The 19,770-nt window shown below is 38.8% G+C and overlaps 1 protein-coding gene across 1 annotated transcript in view; it reads left to right on the top strand.

Moving 5' to 3' along the window:
- The first annotated feature begins 201 nt into the window (after positions 1 to 201).
- The window catches only part of RNF111 (ring finger protein 111), a 31,261-nt gene continuing 11,692 nt past the window's right edge, over positions 202 to 19,770 (top strand). The window contains 7 exon segments of the mRNA XM_010151097.1: positions 202 to 247; positions 250 to 1,062; positions 10,725 to 10,851; positions 13,275 to 13,438; positions 17,323 to 17,520; positions 18,392 to 18,711; positions 19,490 to 19,739. Of these exon segments, the coding sequence (XP_010149399.1) occupies positions 202 to 247; positions 250 to 1,062; positions 10,725 to 10,851; positions 13,275 to 13,438; positions 17,323 to 17,520; positions 18,392 to 18,711; positions 19,490 to 19,739 (1,918 nt within the window).

Here is a 19,770-nt window from a genome sequence, read left to right as displayed (position 1 = left end):
AAAATGACAGTGTCAAGCAGTATTGTTAATGTTGTGAAACAGTTGTATTTCAGTTACTGCTGGTTTGCTTTTCCCATTGAGAGGTTAGTCTTAGCAGTAAATGGCTTTTTTTCTTATTTCAGTTTTGCTTTTGAAAAATCTGATGCTTACTTTTATTGATATATATCTGTTTTCATTTCTAGGCCTTTCTTAAAACTTTCCATGTCTAAATGGACTCCTGAATGTAATATAGTTTATACTCTAAAAGCTTTCCTGCTGATGCACCAAAGAGACAGGAGAGTCTGAAGGGGATCCTCTTGAACCCTGAGCCTATTGGGGCAGCCAAAAGCTTCCCTGCAGACGTTGAGATGATCGCCAGTAAAGTAGGGAATGAGTTCTCTCACTTATGTGGTGATTCTCAAAAGCAGAAGGACACAAATGGCAACCGTACAGACCAAGACAAAAGTATTGTGGTGCGAAAAAAACGCAAGAGCCAGCAGGCTGGTCCCTCATACACTCAAAACTGTCCTGACAAAGAAGACCAAGGAATTTTAGGATTAAGACAGCATGTAGAAACACAGAGTGAAGACAATGATTCTTCTTTCAGTGACTGTATCTCTTCGCCTTCATCTAGCCTACATTTTGGAGACTCTGACACAGTAACATCTGATGAAGAAAACGGCACTCCCGTAAGATCCCCTCAGGCAGTGTTGAATACTACAAGTAGAACTCATAGCGCAAGGTCACAAAAGTGGCCTCGGACTGAGGCAGACTCTGTACCTGGGTTATTAATGAAAAGGCCCTGTTTTCATAGCAGTTCTTTAAGAAGGCTTCCATATAGGAAGAGATTTTTGAAAACTAGTTCATCACAGCGGACGCAGAACCAAAAGGAACGAATTTTAATGCAGAGAAAAAAGCGGGAAGTGCTAGCTCGAAGAAAGTACGCTTTACTACCCAGCTCGAGCAGTTCCAGTGAGAATGATCTCAGTAGTGAATCTTCTTCCAGTTCATCAACTGAAGGGGAAGAAGACTTATTTGTGTCACCTGGTGAAAACCACCAGAACAGTACAGCTGTTCCTCCAGGTAAAACTAAATTCCGGGGGTACTTTTTATTAATGAGCTTTCATCATGTACAATATGTTTTTTTAATAAGTACTTTGGAGCAGTTGCGTTTGTGTTTTTATAGAAGTTTTACTACAAATAGACTTAACTGCAGGTAACATGAACATTATGCCCTAAGTTCTTGATGAGAAAAGTACATTCAGAGCTTCCAGTAAAATTGCAATGAATCTATAATCTTAACTTTAATGTAAAAGGTAAAGTTAATGGTTTCTAAACAGTGTACTGGAAGGATGCTCAGTCTGATTAGTCATATGCTATGGAGTTGCTACTTTTTCTTAGTTGTTGAATTGTATTAATTTTAGCTATTACAGCTTTGCTGTTTGTGGCAGTAATAATTCTGACTGGTTTCAGAATGTAGAAATATCTGCTAATACATAATTTACTGTGCTTGAAAACTGGAAAAAAAATCCATGGGAAGGAAAAAAATGGTCATTGAGATAAGAGCCTGAAATAGTGTCAGTTGAAGGTAGCTTTAGTATTGCAATAGGAGAAAATGTTACAGCCTGAAGTTGTGGAAAGCAAAGTACTGTGTATGTATACCAAAAGTTCTACCTAGATAAAGTCAAGGCAGTGATCTTACCAGAGAAATGTAGAGCACCTGCATGTCTTGACACAGTATTTGAGGGCATGCTTGAATATTTGGAGTGGGGTTTTTTTGGGGCATGTTTTTGGTCTTTTTGGGGTTTTTCATTTGATGTGATGGGTTTTTTTGCCATCTACCAATTTTCTTGTACTTCCTTTCACCTTAAGTTGGCCAAATGAAAGGCAGTCCCAAGACTAGGAACGGTAACATTCATAATGTTATAGTTGTGCCTTCAGTTTGTCATTTCAGCTTTTAGAGAGCATGGGGAAGTAGATACATAGAACACAGCATAGTGTTAATCTGTGCAGCTAGGTTTTTTGCCTACTGACAAATGTGGGTTAGACAGTTAAATCATGTGCTGATCATTCCTCTAAGAAAAAAATGACTGAAAATACAAGGACAGGGGTTTTTTTTTTTCCTTAAAAAAAAAAAGAGGGGTGTATGTTCATGTTGGTGTAGGATTTATGCTTGAACAGAACCAGAATACTAAAGACTAGATTACTGCTTGTTGTCCATTGTAGCAGGAAATAATTTGTGTGTTGTTCTTTAATGTACTTCTTCAAGTTACTTAAAAGAAGTAAAATTTGTAATGCAAAAATCTTATGCAATGCTAGGGCTGCATAAGTAACTCTGAAACAGAAGAATTATTGCACAGCCTTAATTATCTTCATGCATATTTGTGGGAACAGAAATGTCTTTTTTTTTTAAACCTAAAAAAGTTACCTTTGACATGAATGTTCAAGCATATTGAAGGGTGTGATTTGTAAATATTTAATGTATGGTGATAGGCATACATTCGTAGTAAAAACTTATTTGGGAAAGTACTGTGTTAATACTTGTGTTTCCAAGTTATTAGTTTCTTCTCATTTTAAGAGAGGTTGAAGTTTCCTGTCACTGAAAAATCATGTTTAACAACTCTTTCCACATACAGAGCACTATGCAACAGTGAAACTGGTATATGGATGAGAAAACATAGGTTATGGCTTCTTAGGTGGCTGTCTATTCCTAACCCTGATAAATATTTTTAAATAGAGGAGTTTTAATTAACTTTTTTTAGTCAGCTTGAACCATTAACGCCTACTGCCTTTTTTTAACACAGATTCAATTTTAACACCACTTCTGTGCTTTTATTTCCCTTGAAGTATAGAACAAGTATTTCCATAGTGAGGTTTTTCCACAAGCATTTCAAAGAATCTTGTGGAGAGAGATCTCTTTAAAAATTGATGCCATTATCAGTGAATATTCAAGCTGCTCAGGTAACTTCTGGTAACTCCATGATTCAGCGTGATGCTGTTTTGTTGGTAGGAAGACTGAAACTTGCATTTTGTTTCATCTAGTTATGTGGAAAAGTAAGTTCAATGTCCAATGGCTTAATTTTTATACTGCATGAAAAGCATGCATAACTTATGAAATTATTTATTCTTGCGTCATGAATGAAAAATCGATTAGCTCCACACCACTTAATTTTAGATTAAAATACTGATATCAGTTATAACTGAAATAAGGTATGCTTTAAAGAAAGTGTGTTATGGTGGCTGTACTTCAGGACTAACACTTGCAGTGAGCTGAGAAGTAACTATGGTTTAGTGTATGTGAATAGTATGCTTGAGCTTTTTTCCAGTCAAAATATATATTGATGGGAGGGTTTTGCGCATTTTATTTAGATTGCAGATAAAATGGGAAGTTGAACAGGCTTCCTCTGTGTCCTATTTTTAGGAAGATAAGTGTGATTAACACTTTCTGTAGCTTTCTGCTGTTATATAAGGCATTTCTAGTTATTGAGTTAATCGGGACAGAAGTAGGGCCAGCTGGAAAAATAGCTATGCAGCTTTTCTGTATAGTGAAGAAGCATGATGATGTTTCTATATGAAGAAAGGGTGGTATTTCCAGTGGTGCTACACTAGCCCGTTAATGTTAGGGAAGAATTTTTTTCCTCTAAATTAGCACATGAAGATTATGTATAAAACTGCTGAAATTACAGAATATACTGAAGGACAAGGAACTTCTGCTAAGAATGAGGCCTGCAGCATATATGTAGAAGTACTAGAGGGTAGACGTAAAGGTGGATGATGAGAAGAATAATCAAAAAAGAAAATAGAATTTTAAAAGATATGGTAATAACTGAAGTTTTAATAAGTAGGCATCAAAGTGATGTGGTTAGCCTTGTAGCCTACTTAACAACAATTTGTATTAAGAATATGTCACAAAATAATTCTTTTGCTTTAATGTTTATTTAAAGGTACAGTGCATTTAAAGAACCAGTAAATTAGTGTATACTCTTTGGGAAATGTTTCTTTCTGATTATTGTGAAAAATTCAAGTAACAGATCTTTTCAACCAAATAAGTTTAACTACAAAAATTAACCTACTAAAACTAACTTGTCTGTGTTCTTGAAAATTGCGTGAATGAAGATTTGTGTGGGTGTTTTTGGTTTTTTTGGTGTGGGTTTGTTTGTTTGTTTTAACAAAACCTTTGCCAAAAAACCCCAAACAATGCTGTAGGGTTTCTTCCTCCCTTTTCTATCAGGGCTTCAGCTATTCTGGTGGAACATTGTGCTTTGGGAGTGAGAGAATATAAACAAGTACAAAATCCTGGCACCTGGGAATAGATTATATTGTTTGACCAACTGTTTGCTGTAAAAGGCAGCTGTCCTCATTAAATCTGGGATGACCAGATGCAGCTTATTCAGGAGCTGTAGGAGAGTTGGGGGCATAAGGACAATGTAAAACCAACCATGTGTCATTTAATGATACAGTTACAGTTGAAGGTGCAGGTGCTTTCAGGGGTATGTGCTCTAATCAGGATGTTGATCAGTTGGTTTTCATTGAAATACTGGCCTCACAGTTATATCTACAAGCAGCAACATTTTTGCTGTGCAACACAAATTTTGATTCTGTGTTTTGTTTAGATAGCTCAGACACATTTCTCTAACCCTTGGACGACCTGTATACACACCTATAGAGAATTCTCTTTTGACTTTCCTTGTCAAAGGTGGCTAATTTTCAACTTTTACTGTAATTGGGTCTCTGTAATGTTGCAGTGTGCATTTTCAGATACGCTTGACCAGGTATTTGATTTTCACCTTGGATTTGAAGGGTTGGGGTGTCGTTTGGAGATAGCCAATCTGTGGAGGAAAATCCAGCAAAAGCTAAAATAAGAACAAGTATGTAGCCTCATGTACTCTGATTTGGGAGTAAAACTGAACCCCAGGAAACAAAAGTGTTACAAAAAAAAGCTGGGTAAAACTTTCCTTTGTCATAAACTGTTCGGCTAATAGCACTTAAAATTCCTTCAGGGTCTGACATGTTACTTTACGTTTCTGAGCAGCTAGTGCTGGACAGGCCTTGCCTCTTCCCTTAGAGTGTGATGCTGATGAGAAGCAGCTCCAGTTTTTGTTCAAAGCTGTTTAGAATAAGACTGAGTTTGTTCACTGCCATACTCTTCATTTCTCTAACATGTCTGTTGTCTGTCCCCTCAAAATGTTGAATACAGACATCCAGTATTTTAGAAGCCAGAAGCTGGTGAAAATGTTAAACGTGTGAACTGTGAACATGAAGCGGTATATTATTTTAATAAGCTCAAGATAAACATGTGTTGAGTGTAAATGAGCTGCCTGTTGTTAGAGTTTATTTTTCAGTTACTTATCCCTCCTAAATCTACAGCATGTGCTCCTTTTCTCACCATAACTGATGTAGCTCATAATTCAGAGCTTTTATCTCAATAGCATTAGTGGACAAGGTCATGAATACATACTCTTTCTACTGTGGCTCTTACTAGAGAGGAGCTGTAGAAGAGCTTGGAGGTGGGGAGGGAAGAAGCACCTGGCTTTGAGCAGTCAACATCAGCCGTTGTTGCTCTATCTATCTGCAATGAATTAAAGCTTTAAATAGCTACAGTAATACAAGTTAGATTGGAATCTTCTAGGGGATCCTGGGCAGAACAATGATGGCACTTAATTGTAGTTACAATTACAGCTTTTTTTCTTAGGGATTTTATGATTAGTATAGCACAGAATTTATTCCTAGAATGGCACAGGATTTCTACAAGGAGAATCAATATAGTACAGTCTATAAGTAGCATAATACAGAATTTAGAAATTGTGAGTTAAGTTGTATTACGATCACCTGGACCCTATGTGGATCACCTCAAATCCTAATACATGGTTTGCTGTATCAATGTAACTATCATAATCTAGGCTCAAAAAAATCATATAAAGGAATACGAGTCACTTACTTAATCCTCAGGGAAGCAGATGAGGGTGGGGGCATCCCTGGCCACTGGAGTCATGGGTCTTGCTGTCTCCAGGTTCCCATTTAGGACATGTAACTGCTTGATTTTATACACGCAGTGCTCTGTGTGCTGATAGTCTTCACTATTCTGTGATTGGGTCATCAACAGCGCTCGGTTGGCCGGGTGCCTGGGACCTTCAAGGCCAGCAAGGAAGGGAGTAATTGTCCTGGCACCCAGGAATCTTGAGGCTGATAGGGAGGGGAGGAAAACTGTTTGGTTTGTCTACTTGGTTCGCAGGATCTTCAGAGCCTGAGAATGAGGGGAAAGGGAACGAATACGTGACCTGCTTGGTCACAGGGAATGGCTGCATGCCTCTTAAAATGGCGTCAGTTATGCTAACTGTATTACCAGTGTTGGGAGCAGGGGGCACTTGTCACACCTAGTTCAAGAAGTTTGAAAGTTGAAGAAGGGAGTACTCATTAATGTCAGTAAGATACTATTTTAGCCATTTCAAACTGGTTTAGTATCCAGGTAATTGTCTTGAACTTGGCAGTGCAAGGTGCTGTAGAGACACATAGTACCAGAAAGTTCAGAAGGGGGTTAGACATGCTTGCTGACAGCTGCCCATGAGCAGTGAATAGACAAGAAAGTGCTCTCTGACATCTGTAATGTTGCTGTGGATGCTGGGTAGTGTGAGAGGTTTCAGTTTAAGACTGTAGCCTGGATTTTCTGCTCAAACCGCATAATTTTGCCTGCTGCGGCTGGCAGAGAGAATGTGGGCCCTAGCAGGCCCTTGGTCTGATCCAGTGAAAGCTTGGACTCAAAATAAGTCATCTCTGTCACTGGAACTTGACTGCTTGTTTTTAATGTCTTCTGTTTTCACTTATGGCTCGGTCAGACTGTCTCATTTGAAATAGTGAAGGAATTTTACAATACACAGTCTTACATGTAATATTTAAACTAGTTAAACCCCATGTTAATTGCAAAATAGATGCAAAATATCCTCCAGCAAGGACAATGATCAGCCAAACATGCTTTTGGATACTATACCAGTGGTGTTTACGTCCTCAGTGGGGTACTTGTGTTGATGAGGATTGATTAATCTCTGAGATATGCCATGATCTTTCAGACTTAAGTCATAGTATAACTGTATATGTTAAACAGAGTATAATTGTATATATTATACATGTTTGACTAAACTTTGTACAGTCTCTTGCGCATGACTTTTGGATTATTAAAGTATTTGATTCTAAAAGTTGTTTCCATAACTACATGTGGTCTGTCAGCAGCACCTAGCAGTTGCAGTTCTGAAACAATCCTACAACTTTCTCAGAAAAAGATATCCGATCTAAATATTGGATTACGCAGTATTATTTTAAAAGTTATATTCTGCTTAATAAAGTACTTTAATCTGACAGGTTGGCTGTCTTTGTGATGTAGGGCCTTAAGGAGGGAGTGATTTGTTTAAGGGATGATCATCATTTTGAGCACGTTCAGATTTGGATTCAAGCCAGTGTAGTTTACCCATTCCCCTAGGTTGGCTGAGCACTAGGTTTTGATCATAAACCAGCCTTTTTAAGAGAGAGGGGAAAAGTTTTTGTAAAGAAGTTACTGATTATTAGTCATGTACAAAACCTAATTAGTAACTGCTGTTGATGAGTCTGAATTGTTGGGATTTACATAACTTGCAAACTAAAATTTGCTGGTTTACATGCACTATAAAATATTATTTGTGGATGTGAGTAGGGAGGGGGAAATAGAGAGGAGAAAAAAACCCACCACAAAATTCAGTGGAAACTGAAAATTCTTGCTTTAATTTTCAGTAGAAGTTTTGGTTTTAACCAGCTCATTTAAAATGTAGAATGAGTCTTTCAGTGGTAGCCCAAAGGCTAATTTAGTCACAAACAACTAGAGCATAATTTGCTTGCTGAGTTTTGTTATTCAGGAGATGAGAGAGAGCAGTAGCGTATGCCTGCAGGAGGATAATTTTCTGTGTGTTTTATAGCTGTAGGTATTGTGCTGAAAGCAGTACAAAATACCTCTCCTAAATCTGCTTAACTGTTTTGCTGCCAGCAGTCCAGTGACTATTCTCCTTGAAGGGAGATTACTTTCAAGGAGTATAGGATTAGTTTAGTAACACTCATTATAGAGATTTAGCTGTTCTCTTAGAGGGTCAATCATTTAGCTGATACATTGATGAGTAAGTTATTCATATTTATACCTTATGTAAGATCAAAGTTGCTTGAAGTTCATTCCAGAGAGATGATGACTGGTCAGTGACTGGTATGCGCATAAAAGCAGATAAAGTAAGTATACCTTGTTATGGTGGACTACATAAAAACATCCTGTGTTTTTGTTCTCCTGCAGGGTGAAAAGAAATACTCAGAAAGATGTGCAAGTGTTGAGATTTCAGTAAATCCCAGTTCTAATGTATTGCACTGACATTTCTTATTGTTCAGATAAATGTAATGAGACCAGTTTGTATTGGCCGATTGTCTAATTTGTATATCCTGTTCTCCAAAGTACTGCAATGTTCTTAACATAGGTGAAGTTCTCATAGCTGTACTTTGCCCCTTGGTGTGCTTCTAACTGAACTCACTTGAACGCTCTTTGTGTTTAGAGGGAATACAAAGTTGTGTATGGTCATGGCTTATATTTATATTTTTTTCGTAGCTATATAATCTTACTAAATGCCTTACAAATATTTACATAGTTTAAAGGAGTTGTTTTCTTCATTTTGACAAAAGTGTGTATTACTGGCTCCTTGTATAGGAAAGCACTTCATGGAATGAAAATGCAGCCAGCTTGTGCTTTTGACTTGGGAGAGTGCTATTAGAAAGCGCTAACAGCAGGGAATAGCATGTGGTTGAACTATGCTACAATCTCCCCTATTTATAGAACTCTGACTATTTTCCTAAAGATTTTCTTTTATTGTTTTGGAAGCCATAAAACCTGTTCTTCCAGTGACAGACCTGATGGTGTCTACAGTCTGACTCATGTGTAGTCTGTAAATCACATTTTGACTAAAGATTTGCTTAAAAGAAATATTAAGTAAATGAACTCTCAAACCATGACAAAGGCAAGTATCTGAATTGTGTAGATAATCAGTTGAGAATTCCCTTTGGTTTTCAAGAGACAAGCTTGTGTAAGAATTTCGGCTGGAAGTACATGGCATGTGATTTTTGTCCTCAAGGAGGTGCTGTTTATTTTCAGAAGTGATAAGATCATACTTAAGCCTAAATCTTCCTGCTTTTGCACCTGTCAAGTTTCACTAGATACTGAGCCTGAGGACACATAGACTTCCAGCAGTGCTCTCAAACTTAACTGTAGTTCAGAGAAAGCACATGTTTAGAAGCACAGAGATGGGGGGAAATAGGATGGTTGATTGAAGAGACCTTTCAGCAGTGCCTGACTAGCCGGTTTTGTCTGAGGAACAGCCAAGACTGTTTTGCAAGAGGAAGCTGTTGCTTATTTGCCCATGATTTGCAAGATGTCAAAAGCATGTCATTTGCGTTCTTCTGAATGGGATGATGACTTTAGCTGCTTTTCATTCTGAGTAATCGGCTTCTCTGCATTTCAATTTTAGCATGTAACTTTGTTTTTTAGACACTGTAGTGTTTTCAGTTTTCCCCAAAATTTTCATGGAAGTTCTGAGAATTAATTTTGTCACATATAATTTCCAGTCATTATAATTTGGTGAATACAAGTATTTTTTTTCAGGCACCAGTCTCTCTGGGGTAAGTATAACCAGAAGCAAACAAAGGCTGTTGGAAAATAAGTAATGTAACTTGGGTTTTTTAAAATATAAAAGTGTTGATATTGGGGGTGGCGATAGGGAATAATCAATCTGCCCTGCCACTGAGTAGAGCAGCTGAGGAACACTCACTCCGTACAGGGTGTAAGTATTGATTTGAATGAGACCAAATTCTTCAAGAACTTTTCTTGAAGAAATTCGCAAATCTCAAAATGGTAGTTTGCGACTTCTAAGCTATCTAACTACATTATTAAGTTCTTCTGTGCTCAGTGGTGTTACTATAGTGAATATTCCATAGCTCAGTATAAATATTCTAGATAGCTCAGACTTGTCACTCTCAGTGTTACACCTGTAGAGAAGTGTTTCCATGTGTCTGGGTATTAGGCTGGAACTTTAATGATTCTTCCCAAACTAGAAATTTTTTCCTGTCCAAACTTGTTATGAAAATCCACAAAATCAATTTAGTTGCTGTCTTTTACCATTGATAGTTTATTTTTAACTTCCTCTGTCTAGTATATGGTTGTGAATGCCACTGAAAGTGTAGATGTAAAGATGTTTATAAACAGCAGTGGATCTGTAGTCTTCATTTTGTTGTAAAATAAATACTAGTTGGTGCATCATTTCTCCTGTTGCCACTGTTTAGGATTGATGTTTGAATATCTACAAAAGCATTTTTTTAAAAAGCTATTGGTAACAAACTACCGCTGCTTCGCTAGTTTGAAACTGGTTTGGTTCTATGTTAAATGACTGAATTTCATTGGTGTTACAGCTTATAAAATTCACTGTAGTTCCTTCCAATACACAGTAGAATGTAAGCTTGCGTATCTACCCCCACATCTTCTGTCTCCTTCCTTTTTTTACTTCAATATTTACTGCAGAATTGTAACCATTAATAATTAGGTCTTGTGTTTGACTGTTGCACCTCAAGTTTTGACATACACTATGAAATATAATGTCACCACTGAAATACCTACATGTATTTTAAGTCTAGGGAAAAAATACTCTTAAAATGACAGTTCCTGAGGTAGATGAACTTTCTTCTTCTTTCCTTATCAGGAAGCATTGATGAAGATGTGGTGGTGATTGAAGCATCCTCCACTCCCCAGGTCACTGCTAATGAAGAAATAAATGTTACCTCAACAGATAGTGAAGTGGAGATTGTCACAGTTGGTGAAAGCTACAGGTGAGACTTGCATCTCTTTGTATTAGTACAATTTTGCTTGACTTCATGTTTGTCACAAGGCTCTGTATAATTTAAAGTTTATAAGGTTGTGTCAGAGAAATTCTAACCAGGATGCATACTATGCATTTTTGATTTTAAAAAACCCAAAAACCCAAAACCCCAAACAAAGAAACAAGCAAGAAAACCCAAACCACAGCTTGGCCAAAGCTTTACAATTGAACTAATCTGGAATTGTTGTGGTTGTTGTGCTTGGTGTGAGTGATGGGCAGAATTTTGGGGAAGCAGAGCTGTACAGTGAGGTACCAGAGAAAGCGAACTCGGCTGAGTTGACCAGGGACTAGCTAAGCATTTCTCAGGAACACTTCCTACTACTTCAAAGCTGCTGCTGTGTATGCTTTCCTATTCTTCCATGCCTCTCTGTAAGTTTTGTTCCATATTTGTTAGATTTTGCAGAATCTATCTAAGTGGAGTTCTTTGAAGAAGAAAACTTGACATTGTCATGTGTATGGGACTGTTGGAGATGCTTGCCTCTTATGTATGTTTTCCTGTTTGTGAACATGAAGACAAAATTGTAAAATACGAAGAATGGCTATCCACTTCTTACAAAATAATGACAGACGAACAATAGGCAGTAATTCTGTCTGTCATCAGATAGTGCTTTCGCTAATGCAGTTTTAAATTTAAAATAACACACAAGTTTTCCTGAGAAAAATCACACTTACTGGAATAAATATGACAGTGAACAAACCAATTTTATGTTTACGAGAAATGCATGCATACTGTAGGTTTCTTCAACACTTGGAACTAACTAAATCTTTTGTTAAACTCCGACACTCAAAGGATGTCGTACACACAAAAATATGCAGCCCAAACCTATAGCAAAGAGGAAATGAGGAAATTAGTTTCTTCAACAATGTTTCTTTATATTTCCTTCTGTTTAGAAGAAAACAAAAGCCGCAGTCACAGATGCTCAGTCTTGTGTTGATTAGAAATAAGTTTCTAGAAATAGTAATTTGTCCACATGAACGTATTTGTTGACGAGTCATAACTTATGAAGCGACATGAATGCTTGTAAAGCTTTAAAGGGCAAAAAAATAGCCTAGATGAAAGTGATTGTGCTTATAGAATGTTAATTTGGACCTGATTAAAGACAGATAACATGCTTTTAAAAAATAAACAGCTTTCTCTCTTCCTAGCATCAATAAGGAATGTTTTGTGCAGTAGCCATAAAAGACTTGAAAAGATTATTTTTTCTTCCCTTTCCTTCTGCAATGCTCAGCCCAAACAGCCGCAGCAAATCTCAAGTGGAATTGAAGTGTAAGCCAGTTGAGATGACTACAGCAAGCATGCTTTTTACACTACAGGAAAATACACTGATCTGTGTTAGTGAGTTACACAGAGAGGGGTGAGGGGAGTACAGACAGAACAAAGTTGTAGACTGAGCTCCATGGTGATTTGTGCAGTGGGTTTTGTTTGTTTTTGGTGAAGTCATTCCCTTTTCTTCACATTTTCCTCTTCTGAATTTCTGAAGTCTGAGTACCTTGTTTTTCCAAGTGGGAAAATAGGAGCCACTTGATTTATGTAAATACTGGAGAGTCACAGGTTTTTGGAAGTGAACTGGTACATACAATACTGTGAAGTTATTCTTCCCTTAAAGACGATGTCCTCTTAACTTAAACTCCAGAGCATCATGCATTTGAGTGTTTGGGTTTGTACGGCTAAAGTGAATAGAATGGGTGCTAAGTGTTATACTACAGAGGTAAAACCATTCCTTTCCTTAGGTATGGCTACAGGCTTACGATTTCCTCTCCTCAAGCCACACTTCATTTAAGTTTGCTAAACAAAGCTGTATTTCCTCTTAGAGGAGAGGGGGGGAAATAATATTCAATAAAGTCTTGATTATTTTGCATTTTTAGGACACTTTTGAAATAAAAAGTATAGAAATTATTCTCTGAAAATATTCTGAGTTAACAGGCAAAAGAAGTTAAGGTTTACACGTTTTTATTGTCTTCATGGTTCTGTTGTAATTCATAGATCTGCTGTTTCAGACTGCATAGGGATAGTATAGGATCGGGAGACTCTTCATTTACTGTTAACAAAGTTAAAACATAGCATCAGCTATATCAGCTGCCTGACTGCGTCTGTAGGGCTTCAGGGTGAGTTACCTGTATGGATTTCATAGGAACATGGCTTAAAGACCTTTAAACTCTACCTATTTGCTGTGGGCCATTATGTTACCTGGTAAAGGCTGCAGTAATGTTTGTAGGTATACATCTAGCGAGTGCAGAGTAGTGGGGTATTTCAACATAACAAAATGCTTTAAAATAGTAATAAAAACCTTCAAAAAGTTTCTCAAGCAGTGGGGAGAAAAATTTAATAACAGCAAAATTTAAGTTAATACTTAAGGCATTACCTTTTCTAAGGTCTCGTTCAACACTTGGACATGCAAGATCCCACTGGGGACAAAGCTCTAGTTCTCATGCTTCACGACCTCAAGAACAGCGGAACCGCAGTAGGATTTCCACAGTCATACAGCCACTGAGACAGAACGCAGCGGAAGTGGTGGACCTCACAGTGGATGAAGATGGTGAGTTGCAGTGGTCTGAGAAATCTCTTCCCTTTCCAGAAGCAGGATGATTGGTGTAAGGAGGGTGGAATTAAGTGCATGAGTTATAACGTACCATTCTATGAAAACGTCTCAATTATAAACAAACTAATTTCCAAGCCTACCAGAAAACCCTTCCTTTTAAAATTAAAAGTTTAGCCATTCCCAGTGGGTCTACTAGATCTAATTTTCCAAAACTGACTTGGGTGTATGTCTGAGAGGTAACTCACCAGGCAGAAAACTACAGAACGGGTTGGAACTGCTTCTTTAAAAATATGCGCTTACTTCAATACAGCACTATAAAAGGAAAATCTGTCACTGCCTATGCTTTGGAATAGTTACTGTTCTTTCAGGTCTTGGGGTAAAAATAATTTTTTTTAAAGCGGGGGGGTATCACAACCCAAAAAAACCCACCAACAACAAAAAAACAAACTAGTAAAGTACATGAGGTTTCTGAAGCTGTAACCTTTCATTGTTTCCTAACAGTAAAACCTATTGGCACTTAATATGTTTATTCATGCTGAAAATCATAAGGGCAACTTCCAGGTATTGTCAAAAGTCTATTGCTTTAATTTACTCTTGGAACTCAAATCATAGAATTCAGTCTTAAAGTCAGGAACCAAATTATTTTAAAGAATTTATTATTGCTGAATGAACTTTTACTTCTGTAATGTGTATATTTAAGATTAGCTGTTTCTCCCCTCCCTTATCCCAGAGGAAATACCTTTCTAAGGTGAGTCTTCCAAGATTTCAGGGATATTATTTTGGGGGTTAGGAATCAAATTCCACACACGAACTAATGTAAAAAAATCAAAATTCTGAATTAACACTGTTACAAAACAGCTACACACTTTATCATAACTTTACTGATGTCTTCAAAGATATGGGTCTTAAAACTTTGCTAGCTACTTCCAAGAGCATAAGGCTCATTCTCCATCTATCTTCCTGGATTCATGTCTCTGAACTGTGATGAAATTAAGTTTCAAACTACTGGTCTTAGCAGGTAGTTTGAGACTGACAGAGCCCACTGGTTTTATGGGGGAGAAACAGACTAGAACTGTCGGTATTGCTGACAGTGAGCCAAAACAGTAACAGGCTAGCAGGGTGATTGAGGATAATAGAATTGAGATTTGCCTGGCTGCAGGATTGCTCTCAGAATGTTTTAACAGCCAGTTTTGAGCACTGTATGATCGCGTATCAGTGTTAGGTTATACGTGTCCTATGTACTTGGTGGTTTTTATACTGAATTTAAACATATGTACATTTCCTTTAAATAAAAGTATTTTAATGTCTCATTCCGAAATATTGGAATGAGACATTAAAATCCCAAGGAATTTAAATGTAGGTATCAGGTCATGGTTTATTATTGATGAGTTGGAAAACTTGCAAGAAGGGAGATGTTTATTCCTTTGCTTGCGGAGTTGTTGATATACCTACTAGATACAGAGAGAAATCTTGAAAACTAGTCATATTTTGAGACTTTATATGAGAAGTATTTGAAGTGTCTTGATGCTTTTTTTTTTTTTGGTCCCCCTGATACACATGCAGACATTTTCACAAAAAAAACCCTGAGCTGTTTCTGATGATAATACCTTTTATGGTATCATATTCCTAGTCATGTCATTGCTTTGTCAGTAGAGAGACATTTCAAACTTAGCCAAAGAGAGACTTTTTTAAAACTAGATTTTAATTATGCCACCAAGTAGCTTTTTAAAATTTAACCTGTTTACAGCTGTGTAGTAGAGAACAAGATTTGTCAAGTGTTTGGTGTATTTCCCTAGATCCAATTAAATACATTGCCAATATTACCTTTACAATATGAAAAATGATCATGTATGTACTTTTAACAGAAATTTAAAATACTGATTTAATGAATCTGCTTTTAATGTGTATTGAGACTAGAAACCAAGTTTATCTTGTTATAGCCTTTAGTACTATTCAGCTACTTCCTGTCGCCAGTCCTGGCTAACCCGGGAGGTCCCAGTTGACTGACAGCAATGTGACACCCCTCTACAAAAGGCCAGAGGGAGGATCCAGGGGCTACAGGCCTGTCAATCTGGCCTCAGTGCTGGGGAAGGCTTTGGAGTAGATCATCCTGAGTGCCATGAAGTGGCACATACAGGACAACTAGGCGCTTGGGCCCAGTCAGCATGGGTTTATGCAAGGCAGGTCCTGCTTGGCTGACCTGACCTCTTTCTAGGGCAAGGTGACCTGCTTAGTGGGTGAGGGCAAGGCTGTGGGTGTTGTCTACGTAGACCTTAGTGAAGTCTTTGACACCATTCCCCACAGCATTCCCCTGGAGAAACTGGCTGCTCTTGGCTTGGACTGCTGTAGTCTTTGCCCTGTAAAAAACTGTCTGGATGGCCGGGCCCAAAGAGCTGTGGTGAATGGAGTTAACTCCAGTAGGCAGCCAGTCCTAAGTGGTGTTTGTTCCCCAGGGCTCAGTGTTGGGGCCAGTTGTGTTCAGTGTCTTTGTTGATGGTCTGAATAAGGGGATCAAGTGCACTCTCAGTAAGTTTGCAGGTGACATCAAGTTGGGTGGGAGTGTTGATCTGCCTGAGGGTGAGCGGGATCTGGACAGGCTGGATCAGTGGCCTGAGGCCAACTGTATGTGGTTCAACAAGACCAAGTGCTGGGTCCGGCACTTGGGCCACAACAACCCCCTGTAACCCTACAGGCTCGGGGACAGGTGGCTAGAATGCTGCCTGGCAGAAAAGGACCTGGGGGTGTTGGTCAACAGTGGCTGAATATGAGACAGCAGTGTGTTCAGGTGGCCAACAAGGCCAATAGCATCCTGGCCTGCATCAGGAACAGTGTGGCAAGCAGGACTAGGGGAGTGATTGTCCACCTGTACTTGACGCTGGTGAGGTTGCACCTCATAATCCTCTGTTCAGTTTTGGGCCCCTCACTTCAAGAAAGACGTTGAGGTGCTGGAGTGTGTCCAGGGAAGGGAATGGAGCTGGGGAAGGGTCTGGAACACAGGTCGTGTGAGGAGCAGCTGAGGGAGTTGGGTGTGTTCAGCCTGGAGAAGAGTAGGATCAGGGGAGACCTTATGGGGCTCTACAGCTGCCTGAAAGGAGATTGCAGAGAGGTGTGAGGGTTGGCCTCTTCTCCTAAGAGGGGAGGCCCTCAAGTTGCACCAGGGAAGGTTTGGATTGGATATTAGGAAGATTTCTTCACCAGGAGGGCTGTCAAGCACTGGAACAGGCTGCCCAGGGAAGCGGATTTAAAGGATGTGTAGATGTGGTGCTTAGGGACATGGTTTAGTGGTGGACTTGGCAGTGTTAGGTTAATGGTTGGACTTGATGGTCTTAAAGGTCTCTTCCAACCTAAACGATTCTATGGTTCTATCATTCTAGCTACAGCGGTTGAAGTCTGTCAAGTAGTACGACCGGTTTAGATGATGTTATGCTGTTCTTGGTTAGTTATCTAAAAGTTTTTCTGTGCTTTGTAGGCATTAAAAAAATGGTAAGGGTATTACTTAATCGTAGAGTAGTTTGCCTGTAAATTTATGATAGGTTTCATCAAGTGTTTTCATCATAAAGTACCAAAGTAATTTAATTTCTAGTAGCATTTTATTCAGTAAATAAAACTTGATATATCAGATTTGGTTGGAAATTGATTTTATATTTTTAAAATCTGAGTTGATTAAAAAAAAAGTGCTTTTTTTTTCCCCACGCATGAGTGAAACAGAATTAACTTTTGTATTTTATACCTTTTAGGCTTTTCTGTTCTGAATTTCTTAGCGTCTGGCAAGATCAGAATTGAGAATTTCTTGTAAAATTATTGTTGTTGCTGGCATTCAGTTAAAAACCCCAGCAGCTTTTCAAGCTTAAAGAACATGAAAGCTTTTTTTGTTTCACTAGAGCCGACAGTTGTGCCAACTACGTCAGCTAGAGTGGAGCCAGAGGTCGTGAGTTCAGCTTCCAGTAACAGCACTAGTACATCTACCTCAGAGCAGGCCTCTGATGCATCTCCAAACGTCTCCAACAGCCAGCCCTCTGCAGCACCAGAGAGGACTTCCAGTCTTCCCAGTGGCGGCACTGCTGGTACTTCGGCTGGAGGTACAGAATAAGGGAGCTTTCTAAACTGTTGTGTTGCCTCCTAGTACAAAGGAGGTGGAGGAATTTAATTATCAGTCACTAGATTGAAAAGCATTTGGTGCTGAGCATAACAGTAGTAAGTTGAAAGGACAGGAGTCTGAAAAAGAGCATTGATTTATCACCAAAGATGAAGGAAGTTTTGCCTGAGCCTTCTGCTTTTGCCTACTGCAATGATTTGGTTATACCAAATGAATCGCATCCTTGCTTTTTTGAGGAAGTAGAATATAGTTCACAGGGAACTAAGTCTTCCATTGCAGTGTGTTACAGGGGATGCCTTTTTAATGTGTGCTGTAAGGAAGTGAAGGATGTATATAGATTCCTTGAACATTGCTCTGTACATTACTTCAGTGGAAGCACATGTATTCAGGACAGCGTGGATACTGACCTATAGTAGAGCTGTATGTACAGGGTGCTCTCATAACCCCTCTGAAACATAGGTGCTCTGCCTCTATCTGCAAGTCAGGTGAGGTACAAAAAACCTGAGCAGTCCACAGTTGAATAAGAATTTTAGGTCCCTGCACACTAACCACAGGGAAAATCTTTCCTCCTTTCCTTACTGATAACACGTTTTAAATACGTGGAATAAGGCAAGTGCCACTTCAGGTCCTGTAGTGGTTCCCATGAGCAGATCCACCTGAACCATTCAATTTTGGCTCATTTGGCAGGCATAGCTAAATCTTCTTTTTGTCCAGTTTGGTTTGGTTAAGTCTAGATCTGTTTTTCAATTGGTTAATTATTTGTGAAATACATTTTATTTTTCTATTTAAGACACTGCTTTAGAGTGATCAGCTTTGCTAATTTCTTTCACTTCAATGTTAACTTTATCTTCAAGATGATGTAAGAAGAACTGCATCTAATACGACACTGGAAACTGGCCCTCCGGCCATGCCAAGGTTACCATCTTGCTGCCCTCAGCATTCTCCTTGTGGAGGACCTTCGCAGGCTCATCATGCACTGGGGCACCCACATACAAGTTGCTTTCAGCAGCATGGCCACCACTTTCAGCATCACCACCACCACCACCACAATCCTCACCCAGCCGTGCCGCTGTCTCCTTCGTTCAGTGACACCAGCTGCCCGGTTGAGAGGCCTCCTCCGGTGCCTGCACCTTGTGGAGCAAGCAGCAGCTCTGGCACCAGTTACCATGACCAGGCATGTTGAATTCTTGTGACTTTGCGATTTCAAGTTAATGTAGATATGAGGGAGTAGAATAGGGTGCTGAATTGTGCGTTTTTCTTTTGTTCTGTAGCAGGCTTTATAGAAGGGAACGAAAAGGAAAACTTGAGCTATAGTATATGCACAGAAAAACACTGATATTTTACAGAAAGTCATAAGCCAATACATAATTGTTGACATCCTCTTGATAACTGTAAGACGATAGTGGCTGTTCAAACCAACCAAACATAAATACCTTGCAAATAATAGAGCTGCTTTAAAGGAAGAAAAAAATCAAGTCTAATCTTCTGTTTATAAAAGGTATAAAAGAGTTAGTTTTCTGAAAGCATTGTGTGTTAGGAGTTTTTAAGTAACTGAAATCACAAGTCTAAAATAATATGTTTGTAAGTAAGAACAATAGTGTGCAAATTTAATTGAAAACATTCAGAACTATCAATTTGGGTTCTGTTTTAAGTGTAATACACTAGGCCCAACTGAAAATGCTAAAGATTGGTTTTTGCCTCCAACTACTTCTATGCATGTAGTTCCCATATAATCACTGATTTATCCATCATATTTAGGTTTTTTTACACAATCTGGAGTAATGATTTCAGTGTCTCTCACCAAATTCAAGAACTTAAGAATATTAACCATATCTAAAGAATGTCCCGGAGTCGAGCCTTAAAACTTAAGAATTTGGATCCCAGTTGCTATGCTTGACTTTGTTTTCGATGTCTAAAGAATTGCGTGATAAAAGATGGTAATTTTTACGCAGCAGGCATTGCCCGTAGACTTAAGCAGCAGTGGCATAAGAAGTCATGGAAGCGGTGCTTTTCATGGAACATCTGCTTTTGACCCTTGCTGTCCTGGCTCTTCGTCTCGAACTGCAATTTATGGGCATCAGGCTGGTGCTGGCCCGAGCCAATCAATAACAATAGATGGGTATGGATCGAGTATGGTTGCGCAGCCCCAGCCCCCTCCTCAGGCATCGCTTTCTTCCTGTCGGCATTATATGCATACTCCTTGTAAGTACTGATAAGGACTGGGTACGTGGAG

This window comes from Eurypyga helias, unplaced genomic scaffold (genome assembly GCF_000690775.1).
Source record: "Eurypyga helias isolate BGI_N326 unplaced genomic scaffold, ASM69077v1 scaffold920, whole genome shotgun sequence".
NCBI lineage: Eukaryota > Metazoa > Chordata > Aves > Eurypygiformes > Eurypygidae > Eurypyga > Eurypyga helias.
The sequence above is the reverse complement of the archived record's forward strand: the minus strand, read 5'-3'. Positions and strand labels throughout refer to the sequence as shown.